The 20,054-nt window shown below is 39.7% G+C and overlaps 1 protein-coding gene across 1 annotated transcript in view; it reads left to right on the top strand.

Annotated features, from left to right (window-relative positions):
- The window catches only part of LOC126419274 (probable ATP-dependent RNA helicase kurz), a 130,614-nt gene that overhangs the window by 55,680 nt on the left and 54,880 nt on the right, over positions 1-20,054 (top strand). The window contains exons 7-11 of the mRNA XM_050086441.1: positions 3,714-3,849; positions 6,665-7,086; positions 12,723-12,955; positions 14,398-14,512; positions 18,011-18,365. Of these exons, the coding sequence (XP_049942398.1) occupies positions 3,714-3,849; positions 6,665-7,086; positions 12,723-12,955; positions 14,398-14,512; positions 18,011-18,365 (1,261 nt within the window). The remainder of the gene's footprint in view (positions 1-3,713; positions 3,850-6,664; positions 7,087-12,722; positions 12,956-14,397; positions 14,513-18,010; positions 18,366-20,054) is intronic.

Genomic DNA, 20,054 nt, shown 5'->3' with positions numbered 1-20,054 from the left:
CAAGGCATGTTTAGCCACAGGGTGATCCTCATTACCAACAAACACTGTCTGCCTGTGTCCATTCATGCGAATGGACTGTTTGTTGCTGGTCATTCCCACATAGAAAGCTCCACAGTGTAGGCAGGTCAGTTGGTAGATCACGTGGGTGCTTTCACACGTGGCTCTGCCTTTGATCGTGTACACCTTCCGGGTTACAGGACTGGAGTAGGTGGTGGTGGGAGGGTGCATGGGACAGGTTTTACACTGGGGGCGGTTACAAGGGTAAGAGCCAGAGGGTAGGGAAGGTGGTTTGGGGATTTCATAGGGATGAACTAAGAGGTTACGAAGGTTAGGTGGACAGCGGAAAGACACTCTTGGTGGAGTGGGGAGGATTTCATGAAGGATGGATCTCATTTCAGGGCAGGATTTGAGGAAGTCGTATCCCTGCTGGAGAGCCACATTCAGAATCTGATCCAGTCCCGGAAAGTATCCTGTCACAAGTGGGGCACTTCTGTGGTTCTTCTGTGGGAGGTTCTGGGTTTGAGAGGATGAGGAAGTGGCTCTGGTTATTTGCTTCTGTACCAGGTCGGGAGGGTAGTTGCGGGATGCGAAAGCTGTTGTCAGGTTGTTGGTGTAATGCTTAAGGGATTCATGACTGGAGCAGATTCGTTTGCCACGAAGACCTAGGCTGTAGGGAAGGGACCGTTTGATGTGGAATGGGTGGCAGCTGTCGTAATGGAGGTACTGTTGCTTGTTGGTGGGTTTGATGTGGACGGACGTGTGAAGCTGGCCATTGGACAGGTGGAGGTCAACATCAAGGAAAGTGGCATGGGATTTGGAGTAGGACCAGGTGAATCTGATGGAACCAAAGGAGTTGAGGTTGGAGAGGAAATTCTGGAGTTCTTCTTCACTGTGAGTCCAGATCATTAAGATGTCATCAATAAATCTGTACCAAACTTTGGGTTGGCAGGCCTGGGTAACCAAGAAGGCTTCCTCTAAGCGACCCATGAATAGGTTGGCGTACGAAGGGGTCATCCTGGTACCCATGGCTGTTCCCTTTAATTGTTGGTATGTCTGGCCTTCAAAAGTGAAGAAGTTGTGGGTCAGGATGAAGCTGGCTTTCACGCCGATCACCTGCCACCCTACCTAAAACCTCTTTCCTCAAGGACCGGTATACACTCGCGCGCACACACACACACACACACACACACACACACACACACACACACACACACATCCATCCACACATATACAGACACAAGCAGACATATTTAAATATGTCTGCTTGTGTCTGTATATGTGTGGATGGATATGTGTGTGTGTGTGCGAGTGTATGCCCGTCCTTTTTTCCCCCTAAGGTAAGTCTTTCCGCTCCCGGGATTGGAATGACTCCTTACCCTCTCCCTTAAAACCCACATTCTTTCATCTTTCCCTCTCCTTCCCTCTTCCTGATGAGGCAACAGTTTGTTGCGAAAGCTTGAATTTTGTGTATATGTTTGTGTTTGTTTGTGTGTCTGTCGACCTGCCAGCACTTTCATTTGGTAAGCCACATCATCTTTGTTTTTGGATATATTTTTCCTACGTGGAATGTTTCCCTCTATTATAACCATATCATATATATATATTAATAGCCGGAGAGACATGCAACATGAGAGGGCAGGAGTGCCAGACAGTGGAGGAACAGTAAGCATCAGATGGTGAAACCAACTATCAGGCCATAGTGTACCTCCTACCGGTAACTGTGATGAGATGAAGCAACTCTAATCTACCTCAGAGTAGGACACTGTTGAACTTCATACACCAACAGGAGGACCCTCCAGTCTGCAATGCTGTGGTGTGTGAACCACTATATGTCACAGTTTAACATTTTGATGAGAGGGTAGAAGGCCATTTAAGTGAGAACCTGCCTTCTATTTTAGCTGATGGTAAGACGAGTGTTATAAAATTTTTGAAATTTTATGTAGTGCATCAACTCCAGTCCAAGCTTTTAGCCTTGAGGTTTTAGTGTGTTGCACAATGATTAGCTCATTTATGTGTTGCATTATTTTATATCTTTCCATTAAATTTGTTGGAGGGGGAGGGGAGGGGGGACAGCCATGGGTGAGTGTACGCATTTATCCCTCTTCCCTTCGAAGTTTGTGCACACTATTTTTTCATACAAAGATGTATCCTATGTACACCTATGTGTACCACTGGGCTTTAAGTCTCAGACACTACATATGTTTCCTTTCCGATCCATGAATTGTTGAGCTAATTATTCAGTGTGGGAGAAGATCCTGTCTGTTACTAGGAATAGGAAACTCATAAGCTGAAAATTACCGAGCAAATTCATAAACTGAAAATTACCAAGAATATTCACACATTATAAGCAAATAAAGGATCATAGTAAAATAGTCTCGGAGCTTTGTGGCTTCTTTTGCCACAGCCCTGAGGAAACTGTTAGGTGAAGTTAACCCAGCAATAGACACAAACGAACGAGTCTTGCACAAATACATTTAACTTCAAATCCATTTACAATGCAATACCTGTTACTGTGTTTGTGTCTGCTTTCAAATTAATGATAAGCACTGTAGTTTGGCAGTGAGATATAACCTGAATACAGCACTGAAGTACCCTCTTCTACAAGAAGGTATGTAAGATGCAATACCCAGGGGAAAAAGGGGAAAAATGCAAAGGCAAACCTAATCCAGATGTAAAGAAAAACAAAATAGTCTGCCTGTATTGGAAACTTCCGTATCAGATTAACTAGAAACAGAGTAATCATTAGTGACAGTCAAGTTCAACAGTACTGTGAATGTAAAATACACGTTTCCTTTTGCAATTCAGTATTTATGGTATTACTTCTAGTAATTAGTCTCTGCAGTGTTGCCACATTATGTACTTCATAAGCGGCTCTTGTGAATTTCTTCATTTCAATGACTGATTCACAGCCTGTGCCATCTTGATCCTTCCTACCAACATCAGCTTTTCTGAATTGTGCAGCCGAGAACTCTATCAGCAATTAATCCTACTTTCTCCTAACCCTCCTAGCCTCAACTTTTATTAGTCACTTCCCTTCACCCACCTATCCTTTTCCCTGTTCCCAATTCAACACTACAAGCCTTCTATTCCACCAACATACCCACAGCTTTTTACTTCTCTTCTCTTCTTTTCTGCTCCCTTCCCCTCCGTCTAGCCTCCAGATTTCACCTAGCTGCCCTACCTTCTCCTCACCTCATCCCTATATGCTCTCACACATCCCTATATGCTCCCACATGCAGCACTTTACTATCCCGCACCCCTACCCTGCTATCCCTTCCTCTTCCTGCCCCAGCCTTCTCCTCACTATCCACACCACCCAAATTGCGTCTCCCATGATGCACTGTTGCTCGCAGTCAGCCTCAGCAACCAGAGACAATGGTGTGTGTGTGTGTGTGTGTGTGTGTGTGTGTGTGTGTGTGTGTGTGCGCGCATGAGAGAGAGTTGTGTTTTTCGTGAATTTGTGTGTATGTTGTTTAATTCAGAAGAAAACCTTTGACTGAAAGCGTACTTGTTTAGCTGTCTTTTAGTTGGTCTGTCTGTGACTCATCATCATCTCCACAGGATGGTGAGTGGCAGTCTATCCGTTATCATAATATTGTCATTATTCCAAAACTTTTTTAACTGCATAGAATTGTCAGAGCACAGTACGTGCCACGCAAACATTATCAGTGCTGTATATTTTATGACTGATGTTTCGGTCTTTCTTTTCTCAGGTAGATTCCCGCCAGTTTCCTGTAACTGTCCATTTTAATAAACGAACATGGCCTGATTATGTGAGAGAAGCTTACAAGAAGGCATGTAAGATCCACACACAACTTCCAGAAGGTGGAATATTAGTTTTTGTGACAGGTTGGTTATTAAGTGTTGTTATTACAGATAAAACTGTCCATCACCTTTCTCCCTCATTCCTGACATTTTTTTATAGAATAAATGTGACCAAGTGAGCAAACAAAAATTATATCCATTTGGGGCAACACTATCTACTAAAGTCAGGAATATTTCAAAATACAGTAACTCAGTATTGTACTATAAATACACTGCAATAATTAAAAGGTAATAAAGCAGCAGCATAATGGGAATTGTTATTTAGTATTCCACTTTGACATCATACTATATCAGGTGCTAGAAAAAAAGTGATGGACATTTCATCATATACTCATTTAGTAAGAGCATCTTATTTGTTTCATTACCTATTTCAAATTCTGTAATAAAAAGTTCTTGAGACAGAGAGCAAAAATTTAATAAATGACATTTGCATAATGGGGTAATCTGTAATTTTTATTTGTTACAACCAACATTAAAAGGTGCTGCATATTGAACAATTATTTGATTTCTATTATCATTCAGTGAGTACTCCAGAGTTTCAGAAATTGTTTAGGAAATTAGTTGAACAAATATTGATGCGGGTAAGATTTCCAATTGTCGGCTGGTTGCATTAGGTCATCTCATACAAAGTGGGAGAAGAGAACAAGGGACTTGAATAAGTATTTTTAATTAATCACAGTGAATTTTTGAAAAGAGTGTAAGATTTGTTTTGGAAAAACACCTAGGTTGTGGCCAACACTTCCTGCATCACCCTTTCTCACTGGAGTGTTGGTTGAATGAGGTATGTAACAGAGCTTCTGTGGAGTTGCAAAAGTTGAAGAGATTTACTAACTGACTGCAGTTTTGAGGAAAAAAGAAGAAGAAGAAAGCAGTTGCCATTTGTGGCCCAGCCCAGAGCAGTATACACTTGACTGTAAAGTGAAAATTCACTCCAATGTACAAATTTTATTTTGGAGAATAAACAATTAATGGCTAACTTTTAAGTCAAATTACCTGCATTGGCAAAGTAGCATTCTAAAAATGCGTAGTTTAATTGCGTATACATTCTAAAGTTTTTTTGCTCGTAGTATGACCTTCACAACTAGCCTTATGTAGTGTATCTGAATAGCACAAAGTCATGTCATCCTTCTGGTTACATGTAAATGTCAATCTCTCGATAATTAGCTCAGTAAGCTTCTGACTTGGCTCAGATCATTAAACATCCCATATTTTTATTTATTCCATAAAATAATAATGATTAATAATGTATAATTCATATATATAGTTATGTAAAACAATTAGCTGTAATGGTTTTAGATTCTGAAAACTAATTTTTGAGTAACATACATTCCTTTAGTGTAATATTTAATAAAAGCTAGCTGATGATCAAGCACTGTCCAGTAATTTATCCATCTAAGTCTTTTGTTAGACAGTAAAAGTAATTTTATTTACAGGTTTTTTAGCCATAAGTACAAATTTTAAATAGTGTTTTACACATCCACACTAAAATTAATTTAACACAAATGCCATCAGGAGTCTTGACCATAAGCCTAGCAGCTCTGAAAACAGTGAATTTTCTCCTTCACTTCAGACTTCCGGGTTGACAGGCCTGGTTGTCATGTAAAACTTTCCTCTAATATTCACAACAGTCCATCACATGACAATGGCTACAAGACTCTCTGTTAGTACCAACATTCTTGATTGTAAGTAATCAATTGTCATTCTATCAGTGCAAAGTTGACATCCATATTTTATCTATTTTGACACCTTCCTATTTTCTTTTAAATTTATTGTGGTGTTTATAAATTTCAGCAGTCTCTCAATACATGTGTCCAGGATAGTGCATTATTTTTGATATGACACTCGTCTCACTGAATTGTATTTCATGATTACCCTCTTGGTACAAATGTTCTGCAGTGACTGATTTCTCCGTGTGTCCCTGACAGTAATTCCTCTTATGTTCAACTGAACAGGTGTTAACACTTTTTTATGTTACCAGTATGTAGTAGTCCACAAAAACAAGAAATTTTATATACATCTGGTGTATGCAAAGGATGCTGTATACCTTGTGCCAGTCTTAAATATTCTTTTATCTTCCTAGTGAGTCTGAAAATAGTTTCAACTCCACACTTGCCAAACACTTTTCCAATGCAGTCTGTAATCTTAATGGAAGAAAAACATTCCCATTTGGTGGCCATTGTCCCTGATTGACACTGATTCTCTCCATAAGACAAATAGCATGAGGTATCTCCTCCGAATAATTACTTCCAGTTAAGAATGTTAACACTACCAAAAATAGTCTTGAAGTCAGCTCCATGTGTTGGACTGTGGTACCCTCTTTACTGCCTATACATTCGATATTCCCTCGTGTTGTGATTGTAAGTCACTGCTTCACCTCTGACAGAAGTTTTAAGTGAAGTTAATACTCATCATGAAAGCCTACATTGTATGATCAGTGAACACTTGTTTCAATTATTTTTACTGTTCATCCTCTGCCCAATCCCAAAGCATATCACTCAACAATATTTTTGTTTTTTGCGTTCAGTAGGGCATAAATGTATCAAGTTGGTTGATGGAACATGAACTTATTTTTATACTCATCATCAAATGATTCATTTATGCCTGTATGTAAGTCATCTGCATTTAACAATTAAATATATTGTGCTGCAATTTTTTAATAGAAATGCAATTGTCTTGTGTAATAACTACATATATTTACTTTACTAGTACAAAATTTGAAAACAACATGATTTTTGATAAAGAATCACACATGTTGCAACAGTTGTTAAAATCATGATCTATCGGTCATTTATTTTGCTGTGCTGCATATTTCAGAACTTTTCTTGTTTCTGTCTTTTAGGTCAGAAGGAAGTGAAGACACTGGTGCAAAAACTGAGGAAAACATTTCCCTACCATAAGAACAAGAAGTCTGCACTTGTTAATGGCACCAAGGAAGAAAAGAAAACCAGAATTTCTAAGGCAGATGAGGAAGACGAAGAGTTAGAGTTAGATATGAAGCGTGCAATTTCTAGTGTCCGTAAAAATCGCTCAAGCAAGTCACAAACTGTTCCCTTACCTGAAATAGATCTTAGCAGCTACTCAGCAGTTCCTGTGGATGATACAGAAGGAGATCTCCTGGCAGAAGATGAAGGTGATATTGAAGATGAAGATGACTTGGAAACTGAATGGGAAAAGGAAGGGGAATTCAGGCAGGTGCTGGGCGGCCAGCCATTGTGGGTACTCCCACTATACTCATTACTCTCTACTCGTGAACAGTCTAAGGTTAGTATTATTAATTACGTAACAAAAGCCCAAAGTTTACATTGTAAGGAATTGAACGAAAATGTGTTGAAAAGAGAATCTGGTACAAATTTTTCTCTTCATGATTACAGACTGTTTTCACTATACCATGCTTATCACAAACTTTCAAAAGAGTTATTTAATCTAAATATGTGGATTATTTCTTAAACTCTTCTAAATACATAGGGGGAGACATTTTTAATGAAACATTAGTAGCAGAATGAATCGAGTTAATCATTCTCCATATAGTGTCTTTTGCTTTGTGTTGAAGGTCATTTGTAAATATGTGGGTCATTTCAAAAGTCCTGCACACTGGCATTATGGTGGTGTGATCAAGTTGTAATACATGGCAGTTGTGAACAAGACTAAAGATATGGTAGTCATATGTGAGTTTGCCGATTCCCTTGGCCATGTCATGAATAATTCAGTTTTAAAATGGAAAGTGAATCCAAGTCATGTCAGATTACACATAGTGACCAGTATTCCTACACCAAAATCAAATCCCTATATGGAAGGAATCCAACAGAAATTTACAGCACTTTGAGAGAGATGTGTGGGAATAGTGTAGTGGATTGTAGCAGAGTATCATGGTGGTATGCTTCTTTCTGTGAATGTTGTATAAGCACTGAGGACAACCCAAGAAGGGGAAGACCATCAACTGCAACTGACTACATCTCTCAGGTTATTGTTAATGACATTTTGAGAGAGGATTAATAAAAAATGTATGAGGAAATTGTATATGAAGCCAAAATGTCTGTCACATCAGTTTATAGAATCATAACAGATAAGTTAAAGATGAGAAAGGTTGGTGCGGGATGGGTTCTGCACGATCTGAGTGAAGGGCAGAAAACAGGCTGTAAAAGAGTTACAGAAGAATTGCTTCTATGTTACCGAACAGAGAGAGAACAGTTTATGAAAAGGATTGCTATACATAGTGGAGATGCTCGGTCACAGATAGGCACAACAAAAAGACTGTCACGGATATAGCTTTCGGCTAGTAATGTCTTCATCAAAATTAGATGACAAACACACACATACACACTCATGCAAACGCAACTCTCACATACATGACTGTGTTCTATGGCACCTGAGGCCGTGCTGCCTTGACAAACACCTTACTGGCCAAAAGCTATGTTTTGTTGTACCTATCTGCTACTCCACATTTCCACTGTATGGTGAGTAACAACTTTCCATTTCACAGTATTGTTACATTCCATCTTGAATCATAGCTGCAGATATGCCCCAGGAGATGTCTAACAGGCGCATATTGCAAGCTGTTTCTGCAAAATGCTTTGCACCCAAAAATGCATCAAAGAAGGCATGACATGCTTGCAGCTAGTGCCCTCACTTTGCGTGATAATACAAGACCACATATTGCCCTACCAGTGAGAGAAATGCCCAACACATATGGGCAGTAAATACTTCCCCGAATAATCTGAGAGCTCAACAATGAAGGTGCCATGTCTGAAATACAGAATTTGTCAAAAGCGGTGGGAAGCTATCATAAGCAAGAATGAAGAATGTATTGAAGGTCTGTAAAGGTATCTTGTAAAATAAATTATTTTCTTCAGTTCTGTTTTACAGTATGCAGAACTTTTGAAGTGACCTGCGTATATACCTGTGATACAGGTAATTTGTTTCTGTGGATTACCTATAAGCAGACACATTCACATTATATCTTTGACCCTATTGATGATCGAAAAAATACTTTTTGTCACTAGCATTTCTGAACTCAATTTACAGTAAGTGAACAGTATTTCAAAACTATTATCTCCCTATTGTATATGATGAAGATAGGAAAATGTTGAATGAAAATAATGTAACCAGCTGACAGACAATTAAAATATAATATAAGTAACTATAAGGGGATAGTTTATGACGCACTGAATACAAATTTTACATTTTGTCTTTTCTGTACTTCCAGTTCTGATCAAGACTCATAAAAGTTGAACAGGTACAGTGAAACCCCTTTTACACTTTTCAAGGGACTTCAAAATCTGGTGTAAAATGTGGGAAAATGTAAAATGTTGGAAAATGTAAAAGTTGGAAATAACACTTTAAGCTGTCAAAGTTATGTATAGGGTACCCTCCTTGCACTTTATGTATGATATATGCACATAACAGGATTCAAAAGACTTGTCAGGGACTTCTTTATTATCTAATGAAGGTTTATTATCTAATAAAAACTGCTGATGCAAGTGGAAGTGATAACTGTAAGGGGAAGTAGGAACGTTTGACTCAGTTTCTTCTGTCATAAGTGATGTTTTTGAAAGCCTGCAACTGTCATTCATTATTTACATAATGAAATACTGCACTAGTTACGTATTTTTTCGTGCTTAGCATGACGTGTTTCAAGAATTTTTTCTCATTGTCAAACGCAAATACATACATAAGTATTTTGTATGGTGTTTGAATATGTGTTATTCTGCGTATCTTGCACTGTAGCTGTCTTTTTGAGGTTATCAGGTACTGTGCCACATCAGTTATGCAAAAACCACTCACACACAAACTAGCACTCACATTGTTTGTTTGTGTAACATCACAAAAAATACATACATAAATAATGCACTTGACAACAAGAATAAATTCTCAAAACACATTTTGCTCAGCGTGAGTAAAATTGGTAACTGTGTTTAAACTAAAAACGTTTGAGCAACACAAAGTGAATGACGGTGTCAGCTAGGGCTCCAAGGGACCTTAAACCGAAACATGCTAAATATGGTTGAACAGAGGTGTCATGAAGATCACAACACTCTCAAAAATTGCATTTGGGCTGTAGAGGCAGTTTGGAAATACATGGTTATTACAAATGATTGAAGCGATTTCACAGCTCTACAATAACTTTATTGTTTGAGATATTTTCACAATGCTCTGCACACACATACAAAAACTCAAAAAGTTTTTTTAGGCATTCACAAATGTTCGATATGTGCCCCTTTAGTGATTCGGCAGACATCAAGCCGATAATCAAGTTATTCCCACACTCGGCGCAGCATGTACCCATCAATGAGTTCGAAAGCATCGTTGATGCAAGTTCGCAGTTCTGGCATGTTTCTTGGTAGAGGAGGTTTAAACACTGAATCTTTCACATAACCCCACAGAAAGAGATCGCATGGGGTTAAGTCGGGAGAGTGTGGAGGCCATGACATGAATTGCTGATCATGATCTCCACCACGACCGATCCATCGGTTTTCCAATCTCCTGTTTAAGAAATGCCGAACATCATGATGGAAGTGCGGTGGAGCACCATCCTGTTGAAAGATGAAGTCGGCGCTGTCGGTCTCCAGTTGTGGCATGAGCCAATTTTCCAGCATGACGCATGTCCTGTAACATTTTTTTCGCAGAAGAAAAAGGGGCCGTAAACTTTAAACCGTGAGATTGCACAAAACACGTTAACTTTTGGTGAATTGCGAATTTGCTGCACGAATGCTTGAGGATTCTCTACCGCCCAGATTCGCACATTGTGTCTGTTCATTTCACCATTAAGAAGAAATGTTGCTTCATCACTGAAAACAAGTTTCGCACTGAACACATCCTCTTCCATGAGCTGTTGCAACCGCGCCGAAAATTCAAAGCGTTTGACTTTGTCATCAGGTGTCAGGGCTTGTAGCAATTGTAAACGGTAAGGCTTCTGCTTTAGCCTTTTCCGTAAGATTTTCCAAACCGTCGGCTGTGGTACGTTTAGCTCCCTGCTTGCTTTATTCGTCGACTTCCGCGGGCTACGCGTGAAACTTGCCCGCACGCGTTCAACCATTTCTTCGCTCACTGCAGGCCGACCCGTTGATTTCCCCTTACAGAGGCATCCAGAAGCTTTAAACTACGCATACCATCGCCGAATGGAGTTAGCAGTTGGTGGATCTAGTTGAACTTCGTCCTGAAGTGAAGTGTCGTTGCACTGCCATGACTGACTGATGTGAGTGCATTTCAAGCACGATATACGCTTTCTCGGCTCCTGTCACCATTTTGTCTCACTGCGCTCTCGAGCGCTCTGGCGGCAGAAACCTGAAGTGTGGCTTCAGCCAAACAAAACTTTGAGTTTTTCTATGTATCTGTAGTGTGTCGTGACCATATGTCAATGAATGGAGCTACAGTGAATTTATGAAATCGCTTCAATCATTTGTAATAGCCCTGTAGTTGTGATTGGTCATGATATCTTCATTAGAACGAACCTAGTTACTCCCATCAGCCACCACGCCAAGTAGACTTGGCAGTGGTGGGAGATACGGCATGAATTGTTCCAACTTTTACATGTTTGCCAGTTCAAATCTGCTGAGTAGAGTGCCCTGGTGTCAAGAAACTTAACTGTGTAATATTTGTTAACACTACTGGACAGCCAACATCATGGCAGCGCCATTTTTCTCCACAAACATTTTTTCGTACTGTTTAAACTGGGAAAATCATAAATATATTGATGCAAAATCGGGTGCAAATTAACATTGTGGGCATAGGAAATTTGACGGGACCGATAAAAAATGTCATAAATGGCGGGAAAACGTTAATTCTGGGAACATAAAAGTGAGGTTATACTGTATATTGTTGTACATACATCCACTGTGATCATGACAGTTGTGAATAATAATGTATCATTGGATACAAATGATGTTGAGCAGTTGATTAGCTTGTGGAAAAGGGCGATGACGAGCTGACCTTTCAGTCAAAATTCCTTTTTAGTGACACACACACTCTCTCTCTCTCTCTCTCTCTCTCTCTCTCTCTCTCTCTCTCTCACACACACACACACACACACACACACACACACACACACACACACACACACACACACACACACAGAGAGAGAGAGAGAGAGAGAGAGAGAGAGAGAGAGAGAGAGAGAGAGGGGGGGGGGGGGGGATTTTCTCTTAAAGCTCAGTTAGTTTTCTTTCTTTTCTACGTGTCTTTTATCTAAAGAAATCAACAAACTTTTTGACACTTGCTCATTGATATGTAGATAATAAATTCATTTCATTGCATTCAAAACTTAATAAATTCTATTACATCAATAACTGGTCTGAAAAGAAAAAATATTGTCAATACGGTCGAAAAGAAAAAATATTGTCAATACTGAATATAGTAAGTTACCTACAACAGCATTGTTATATGAAAATATGAAATATTTAAAATGAATGGTGAGACATAAAAAGATTTTATTCACAAGAAGGAATGATAGTGTGGCAAGGCAGGAAGAAATATGCAAAAGAAAACTGATTATTCTTTGGGGCTGCTGATCCATCTTTTGAAGAAAGAAAAGAGGATTCATTAATCAGATAAGAGAGGACAGGTTGCTTACATACAGTAATCAGATCAAGAGAAACCTATAATAAGAACAGGAGGAAGTGAGTATGTGCAAAGAATATGGTAGAGCCGTTCCTCTATGTGTGTTTTCCTTTTCTCCGGTCTCTGAAAAAGCTTTCTGTTGAGCTATGTTATGATGTACGAGTGATATCTTATTTTCTCTTTCTATAGAAAAATCCAATGTTTTAAGCACTGCTACCTGCAGTCACACATTTAATTATTAATAGTGAGTCACACCTTTCTGTCCACCTTTACATTGTTCTTTTTTTTTCAGATTTCATTTCTTTCTTTCTTTTTTCTTTTAAAAACTGTTATATTGTTGTTAGGTATTTGAAACTCCTCCAGAGGGATGCCGTCTGTGTGTTGTGGCAACCAATGTGGCAGAAACGTCTTTGACAATACCAAACATCAAGTATGTGGTAGACAGTGGTCGTACCAAAACTCGACTGTATGATAAAGTGACAGGTGTTTCTGCATTTGCTGTTGTCTGGGCCAGCAAAGCTGCTGCCAATCAGAGGGCTGGTCGTGCAGGTCGTATGGGACCAGGACATTGTTACCGGTACGTTAATTGCAGAATGTACATTATTCTTAAAAATATGAACTAATAAAAAGCTATTGAGTTTCAAACAGTGAGTGTCAGATGGTTGAATACCCATAAGGTTTCGGACAAGTGTTTGATGTTCGTTGTCAGTTACTGCTTGACAATGTCAGAGGAGCACCTGTTCAAAAGCTCAAGGATATTTAATATTTAATCAGTTGATGTGACTAAAACCGCAGGAAATTTGATTAATTTAAAAGCTATTATAATCGTTTGCTAAGAATTTTTAAGGGAAAAGAATGGGTAAAATCGTTAAAAATTAATTAACTTTGGACAGATGTAGAACGTTCAGAGGAGTGATGCAAATTTAGGAATTAGAGGGCCCTGTACTCTTACTAATTGACTATGTCCCGTAACTCGCTGATGCTTTTGCAACTCCTCTGCCCTCTCCAGTTTTTACAGAACAATACTCTTGGTTCTGAAAGCATTGACTTTCTGTTTTCACCTAGACTGATCCAGAGCACCATTCTTCAGGCTTGGCTGTGCAGCTTTTTGCAATATTTCCATCAATCTGATGTTTTCAAGGTCAACTCTCATCTATAACAACTTCTACTGCCCAAGAGTACTGTTAAATAGAACAGTACTTTGGTTGTGACTTAATGCTTTTTTGTTATCCTAAATGCCAGGCAGATAATTTGATCTCACTGTGTTGCAAAAATTTTGTGCTCAGTTCTGTCAGAAACCTCCTAGTTTTATTGTTTGGAAAAAGTGGCATAACATTCAGCTGGTTCTACTATTTCATTGTTACTAAAGCAAATATCTATCCTGCTAAGATTATGTATTTCTTCTGTAACCTGCTTCTTTATTTGATGCCAGACTGCCTTCTTCAGCACAGTGCAAGGCTACCATTAGTTTTATAGAGAATATCTGGTTTAGCTATGTGAACAATAGATAATGACTAAAAAGGAAACTATTGTGTTATCTAGTGGTCATGCACTTTTTTAAATCCAGTCTTGTTTCAATTCTTATACATAATTCTTCCTCTCTACAAATTGTAATATTTGCTTTTTTAAATCGCCCCCACATACAGTGTCATCACTTGCTGAGTATTCACAGTGTTTCATTATAAGAACTGATTGTTTGGTATTTTCTCAAATATGCAAATGTCCAAGTGTCTTTTATTTGAGCCACAAACTCGAGTTTATAGTTTTCAGTACCATATTAGAACACTTTACTGTACAACGAGGTCAGAACTCTTGACTGGGCTTTCAAATTACAGTTCATAGCACATGTTAAGACCTACCAGTGCTGTTGTATTTTATGCCAATGTAATTAATATTTCTGAATTCATATTAGGCTTTGGCAGTAATGGTCGTCTTACTCGTCATATTTTAATAAGTATTTGTTATGAGCACCTTAAAGTTTCACTAACACTGTTGTGTTTCGTTCTTGAAATATTTCAGGCTGTATTCTTCAGCAGTTTTCAATGACCAGTTTGAGAATTTTTCTGTGCCAGAAATTCAACGCAAACCTGTAGACGACCTTGTATTGCAGATGAAAGCTATGGGTATTGACAAGGTAAGAGAGTTATTGAAATATCCAAACAGACCTCTCCTGCATATTACATATGCTCTGATCCAAGAATTTGGAATGTAGCTACCATCCACTCAGAGACAGTAAACATTCCTTATGGTACAGTGGCCTTGTGCAAGTCTTTCAGTTGGATACCACTTCAACAATTTGTATGTTACTGAGCCATCAGTACCCAGCATACCTAGGCGGTCATCCATCCAAGTACTAACAAGGCCCGGCATTGCTTAAAATTGTGTGTAATATTTGTGATATTGCACACTGCAATATCATATTTGTCTACCGATACTGGGCATGCAACTTTCAAGCACAACATCTGATCTGTACAGGAATGCACATAATGGATGTGCAAGTACAGATCGTAGACGTATGGTTGACGACATATGGAAGTTTGGGTCTGGTCATGAGCCTTGCACAGAAAGCCAAATAGTAAGGCGATCACGCACAATAAGTGGAAAATCCGGGTTCGAGTCCTGATCCAACACAAATTTTCAATGTTGTCATTCCATTCTACAGCCGATGGTAGTCATTATTCACAATTGTGAATTCACCCTATGTGTTGCTTAAAGTTGGTGGTTTCCAACGCAGCAAGGCTGTTGACCACTAAGAAATTATTGATTGATAATTTTGTTTTATTAATTAACAACAGAAACTAAGGTCTGATAGATGCTAGATGGTGATTATGGATGATGACTGAAGTGTTTCTCAAATATTGGTGGTTGCTTGCTCTTTCCAGGACAAACGTCTGTTAGGTTTCTTCTGCTAAGTTTTTTTGTGCCATTTGTTTTCTGCAAATAATAACAACAATCTGTTAAACATGTCTGGTGTATGTTACTAGATAATATTCAACCTGTTACTAGATAATATTCAACCTTATTGCTACCTGCCCTCTCAGTAACTGTGTGCTCCGCTTGACCAAATCAACATTCATTAAGATCTTTAGAATATAAAAACAAAGATGATGTGACTCACCAAACAAAAGCGCTGGCAGGTCGATAGACACACAAACAAACACAAACATACACACAAAATTCAAGCTTTCGCAACCCACGGTTGCTTCATCAGGAAAAGGGAAGGAGAGGGAAAGACGAAAGGATGTGGGTTTTAAGGGAGAGAGTAAGGAGTCATTCCAATCCCGAGAGCAGAAAGACTCCCCTTAGGGGGAAAAAAGGACAGGTATACGCGCTCGCGCGCGCACACACACACACACACACACACACACACACACACACACACACACACACACACACCCGCACATATACAGACACAAGCAGACATATGTAAAGGCAAAGAGTTTGGCCAGAGATGTCAGTCAAGGCGGAAGTACAGAGGCAAAGATGATGTTGAATGACAGGTGAGGTATGAGCGGCAGCAACTTGAAATTAACAGAGGTTGAGGCCTGGTGGGTAACGGGAAGAGAGGATCTACTGAAGGGCAAGTTCCCATCTCCGGAGTTCTGACAGGTTGGTGTTAGTGGGAAGTATCCAGATAACCCGGACGGTGTAACACTGTGCCAAGATGTGCTGGCCGTGCACCAAGGCATGTTTAGCCACAGGGTGATCCTCATTACCAACAAACACTGTCTGCCTGTGTCCATTCATGCAAATGGACAGTTTGTTGCTGGTCATTCCCACATAGAAAGCTCCACAGTGTAGGCAGGTCAGTTGGTAAATCACGTGGGTGCTTTCACACGTGGCTCTGCCTTTGATCATGTACGTCTTCCGGGTTACAGGACTGGAGTATGTGGCGGTGGGAGGGTGCATGGGATAGGTTTTACACTGGGGGCGGTTACAAGGGTAGGAGCCAGAGGGTAGGGAAGGGGGTTTGGGGATTTCATAGGGATGAACCAAGAGGTTCAGTGGGTAGGTGGACGGCGGAAAGACACTCTTGGTGGAGTGGGGAGGATTTCATGAAGGATGGATCTCATTTCAGGGCAGGATTTGAGGAAGTTGTATCCCTGCTGGAGAGCCACATTCAGAGTCTGATCCAGTCCCGGAAAGTATCCTGTCACAAGTGGGGCACTTTTGGGGTTCTTCTGTGGGAGGTTCTGGGTTTGAGGGGATGAGGAAGTGGCTCTGGTAATTTGCTTCTGTACCAGGTCGGTAGGGTAGTTGTAGGATGTGAAAGCTGTTTTCTGGTTATTGGTGTAATGGTTCAGGGATTCTGGACTGGAGCAGATTTGTTTGCCACGAAGACCTACGCTGTAGGGAAGGGACCGTTTGATATGGAATGGGTGGCAGCTCTCATGATGGAGGTACTGTTGCTTGGTGGGTTTGATGTGGACGGATGTGTGAAGCTGGCCATTGGACAGGTGGAGGTCAACGTCAAGGAAAGTGGCATGGGATTTGGAGTAGGACCATGTGAATCTGATGGAACCAAAGGAGTTGAGGTTGGAGAGGAAATTCTGGAGTTCTTCTTCACTGTGAGTCCAGATCATGAAGATGTCATCAATAAATCTGTACCAAACTTTGGGTTGGCAGGCCTGGGTAACCAAGAAGACTTCCTCTAAGCGACCCATAAATAGGTTGGCGCTCGAGGTGGCCATCCTGGTACCCATGGCTGTTCTCTTTAATTGTTGGTATGTCTGGCCTTCGAAAGTGGAGAAGTTGTGAGTTAGGATGAAGCTGGCTAAGGTAATGAGGAAAGAGGTTTTAGGTAGGGTGATAGGTGATCGGCGTGAAAGGAAGTGCTCCATCGCAGCAAGGCCCTGGACGTGCGAGATATTTGTGTATAAGGAAGTGGCATCAATGGTTACAAGGATGGTTTCCGGGGGTAACAGATTGGGTAAGGATTCTAGACGTTCGAGAAAGTGGTTGGTGTCTTATATGTATGTCATATATATATGAGGGAAACACGTCTGCCTGTGTCTGTATGTGTGCAGATGGTGGATGGATATGTGTGTGTGTGCGCGAGTGTATACCTGTCCTTTTTTCCCCCTAAGGTAAGTCTTTCCGCTCCTGGAAATGAAATGACTCCTTACCCTCTCCCTTAAAACCCACATCCTTTCGTCTTTCCCTCTCCTTCCCTCTTTCCTGATGAAGCAATCTTGGGTTGCGAAAGCTTGAAATTTGTGTGTGTGTTTGTGTGTTTTTTATTGTGTCTATCAACCAGCGCTTTCTTGTTTGGTAAGTTACATCATCTTTGTTTTTATATATTCCATCTCCATGATTGATATTTGTAACTTTAGTTTTAATTGCTATGAACTGAATGACTGTGGCCAGTGACAAAGGTACCAAACATTTAATATGCCTCCTAACAAGCTCCACCACTATCTATTGACTTTTCTAGTAAGTAACTAATCCATGCTATCATCACCTTCTCCTATCAATTTCTGACCTTTTTAAATCACTAAAGCTCTGCCAATCATTGACTGATAGAAACAGTCACCTTTCCATTTAATCAAGTATTATCGGGTACTGGACAGATTAAACATACATGTTTACAGAAAGTAGAGCATGAAAGAACATTACAATCCTATCTCCACAGGTTGTGAATTTTCCGTTCCCTTCAGCACCAGATGGATTGCAACTGCGAGCAGCAGAGAGACGCCTGAAGCTGCTGGGGATACTTGAAACAGTGGATGCGAAAACTGACAAAGAAGATAGTGAATGGTCATCAAAAGTAACAGAACTTGGTCGTGCTGTGGCTGTGCTGCCATTAGCTCCACGTTTTGGCAAGATGTTAGCTCTTGGTCACCAGCATGATCTGTTACCATATGCAGTCTGTATGGTGGCTGCCCTATCTGTTCAGGAGCTTTTATTAACAGATGAACATTCAGCAGGCTCCAAAATTTTACAAACACGTAGAGCGTGGGCTGGCTCTGGGAACTCCCTAATGCTGGGTAAGTGACATCTTGTTTGTAGTACAAATATTGCTTATCTTTCTGCCTGTTTATCAGAGATGACATAAAGAAGAATTGAGGAGCTTTTTGCCGAAGTCAATTAAATTGCTCAGTTTTTCAAAATTCAGATTCGTGTAGCTGCAAATCAAGTTGTTGCCGTGCACGACCTGTTGAAGCGGTTGGGTCAAAATCCAATATTTGCTGCTGTTAGAGGAGCTAAAAACACCAGTTTTAGCAAAAATCATTCAGGGTGTTTTCTGAAAAATAAAGAAAAAAGAAAATGTGAACTGAAGACAAGCACTAGCTGCCAAAACCAGCAATAGAACCAAACATACCAGTGAATCCAAAAGCCTAGGAAAACAAGAAAACAGAGCAGCTGATTTCATTTATGATGATCTCACAACTTTTCATCATCATGTAAATAGTGTAAACAAAGCTGTTCAGGATAAATTATTAATAAAATATGAGGTAATCACATCATGAAGAATGAAACAAAAAGAAAGAATACCGTTTCAATAAAGTACAACATGAGGAAAAAAGATGGCCGCAGGCTGCCTGTATGTACTACAAAATTTCAAGTACCATCAGGCTTCTCCAAAGACAGATTCTCAAATTTGGCCAATAAATTGAGTGTAGCAGGGTAGTTACTGGCTGAAAGCTTATGGGACGACTACAGTACAACCAAAGATAAGGAAGTTACACAAGCTATAGAGGATGATATTAAAACATGTAGGTGTAGACTGTGTCACTATTCAAGAAAAAGATGAAATTTAGCATCCAAGTGGAATACAAGCAAAATGTGGAAACCTTTCATTAAAAGAAAAAAGTAATTCTCAGGCCTTTTTACTTGCTCTTAATCGATGTACAAACACATTTTCTATCATTGCTTTAATTTTTCATTTAAAACTCCCCATACAGATACATGCTCAGCATGCAAGATTGGTCTATTGGATTTAGGGTACAATATCTGGGGAAAAAGAATCAATTAGTAGCAAATCACATGTTGCACACACCTCCTGCAAACAAGTCCTATGCCACGAGGAAGGAGGAAAATCCGAATATGGTTAAGGTTTGATTTGATATATAACAGAAGTTCTGTTTAGGTAAATTATACTATTCAAGACGGGTTTGGCTATATAATTTGTGCATTATGTTTCATTCATGAGCGGAGGCAGAGGAAAGGATTGTTTTTTTGACTTGATACAGAAGGATTGAACAGATGCAACCAAGTAGCCTTTGCTGTATTGGCTTTTCTCAGAAACCTTGAGGTGTTCTAGCCAGAAAATGTTCCAAATAAAATTAATTGGCTTTCTGACTGCAGTCAAAATAAAATTACAGTAATGATGTGCATACTAATGACCTTTATAGAAGAGACCAGGAAATTTAATGAGGGTACATTATTTCCCTGTTAATGGTCGCAGTTAGATCGTTTGTGACACACTGTTTGATAGAGTGGAAAAAGACTGCCAAAAAAGGAAGTTTGTGTTAAACCAGCTGGATATACAGTGCTGGAACAACATGGCATTGTCAGAATACTAAATGAAGATTGGGAAGCCCAGTGCATTAAAAACACTAAATCTAAGGTGTCACTTAAAATAATTGCTCAGTGAATGATGGCTTATGAAAAGTCTAAGAAGAAGGTATGTTGTCAGTGTCGGACACTTACAATGGAAGCTCTGTAGATGATGA

The sequence above is a fragment of the Schistocerca serialis genome, chromosome 9 (assembly GCF_023864345.2).
Source record: "Schistocerca serialis cubense isolate TAMUIC-IGC-003099 chromosome 9, iqSchSeri2.2, whole genome shotgun sequence".
Classification (NCBI taxonomy): Eukaryota; Metazoa; Arthropoda; class Insecta; order Orthoptera; family Acrididae; genus Schistocerca; species Schistocerca serialis.
The sequence above is the reverse complement of the archived record's forward strand: the minus strand, read 5'-3'. Positions and strand labels throughout refer to the sequence as shown.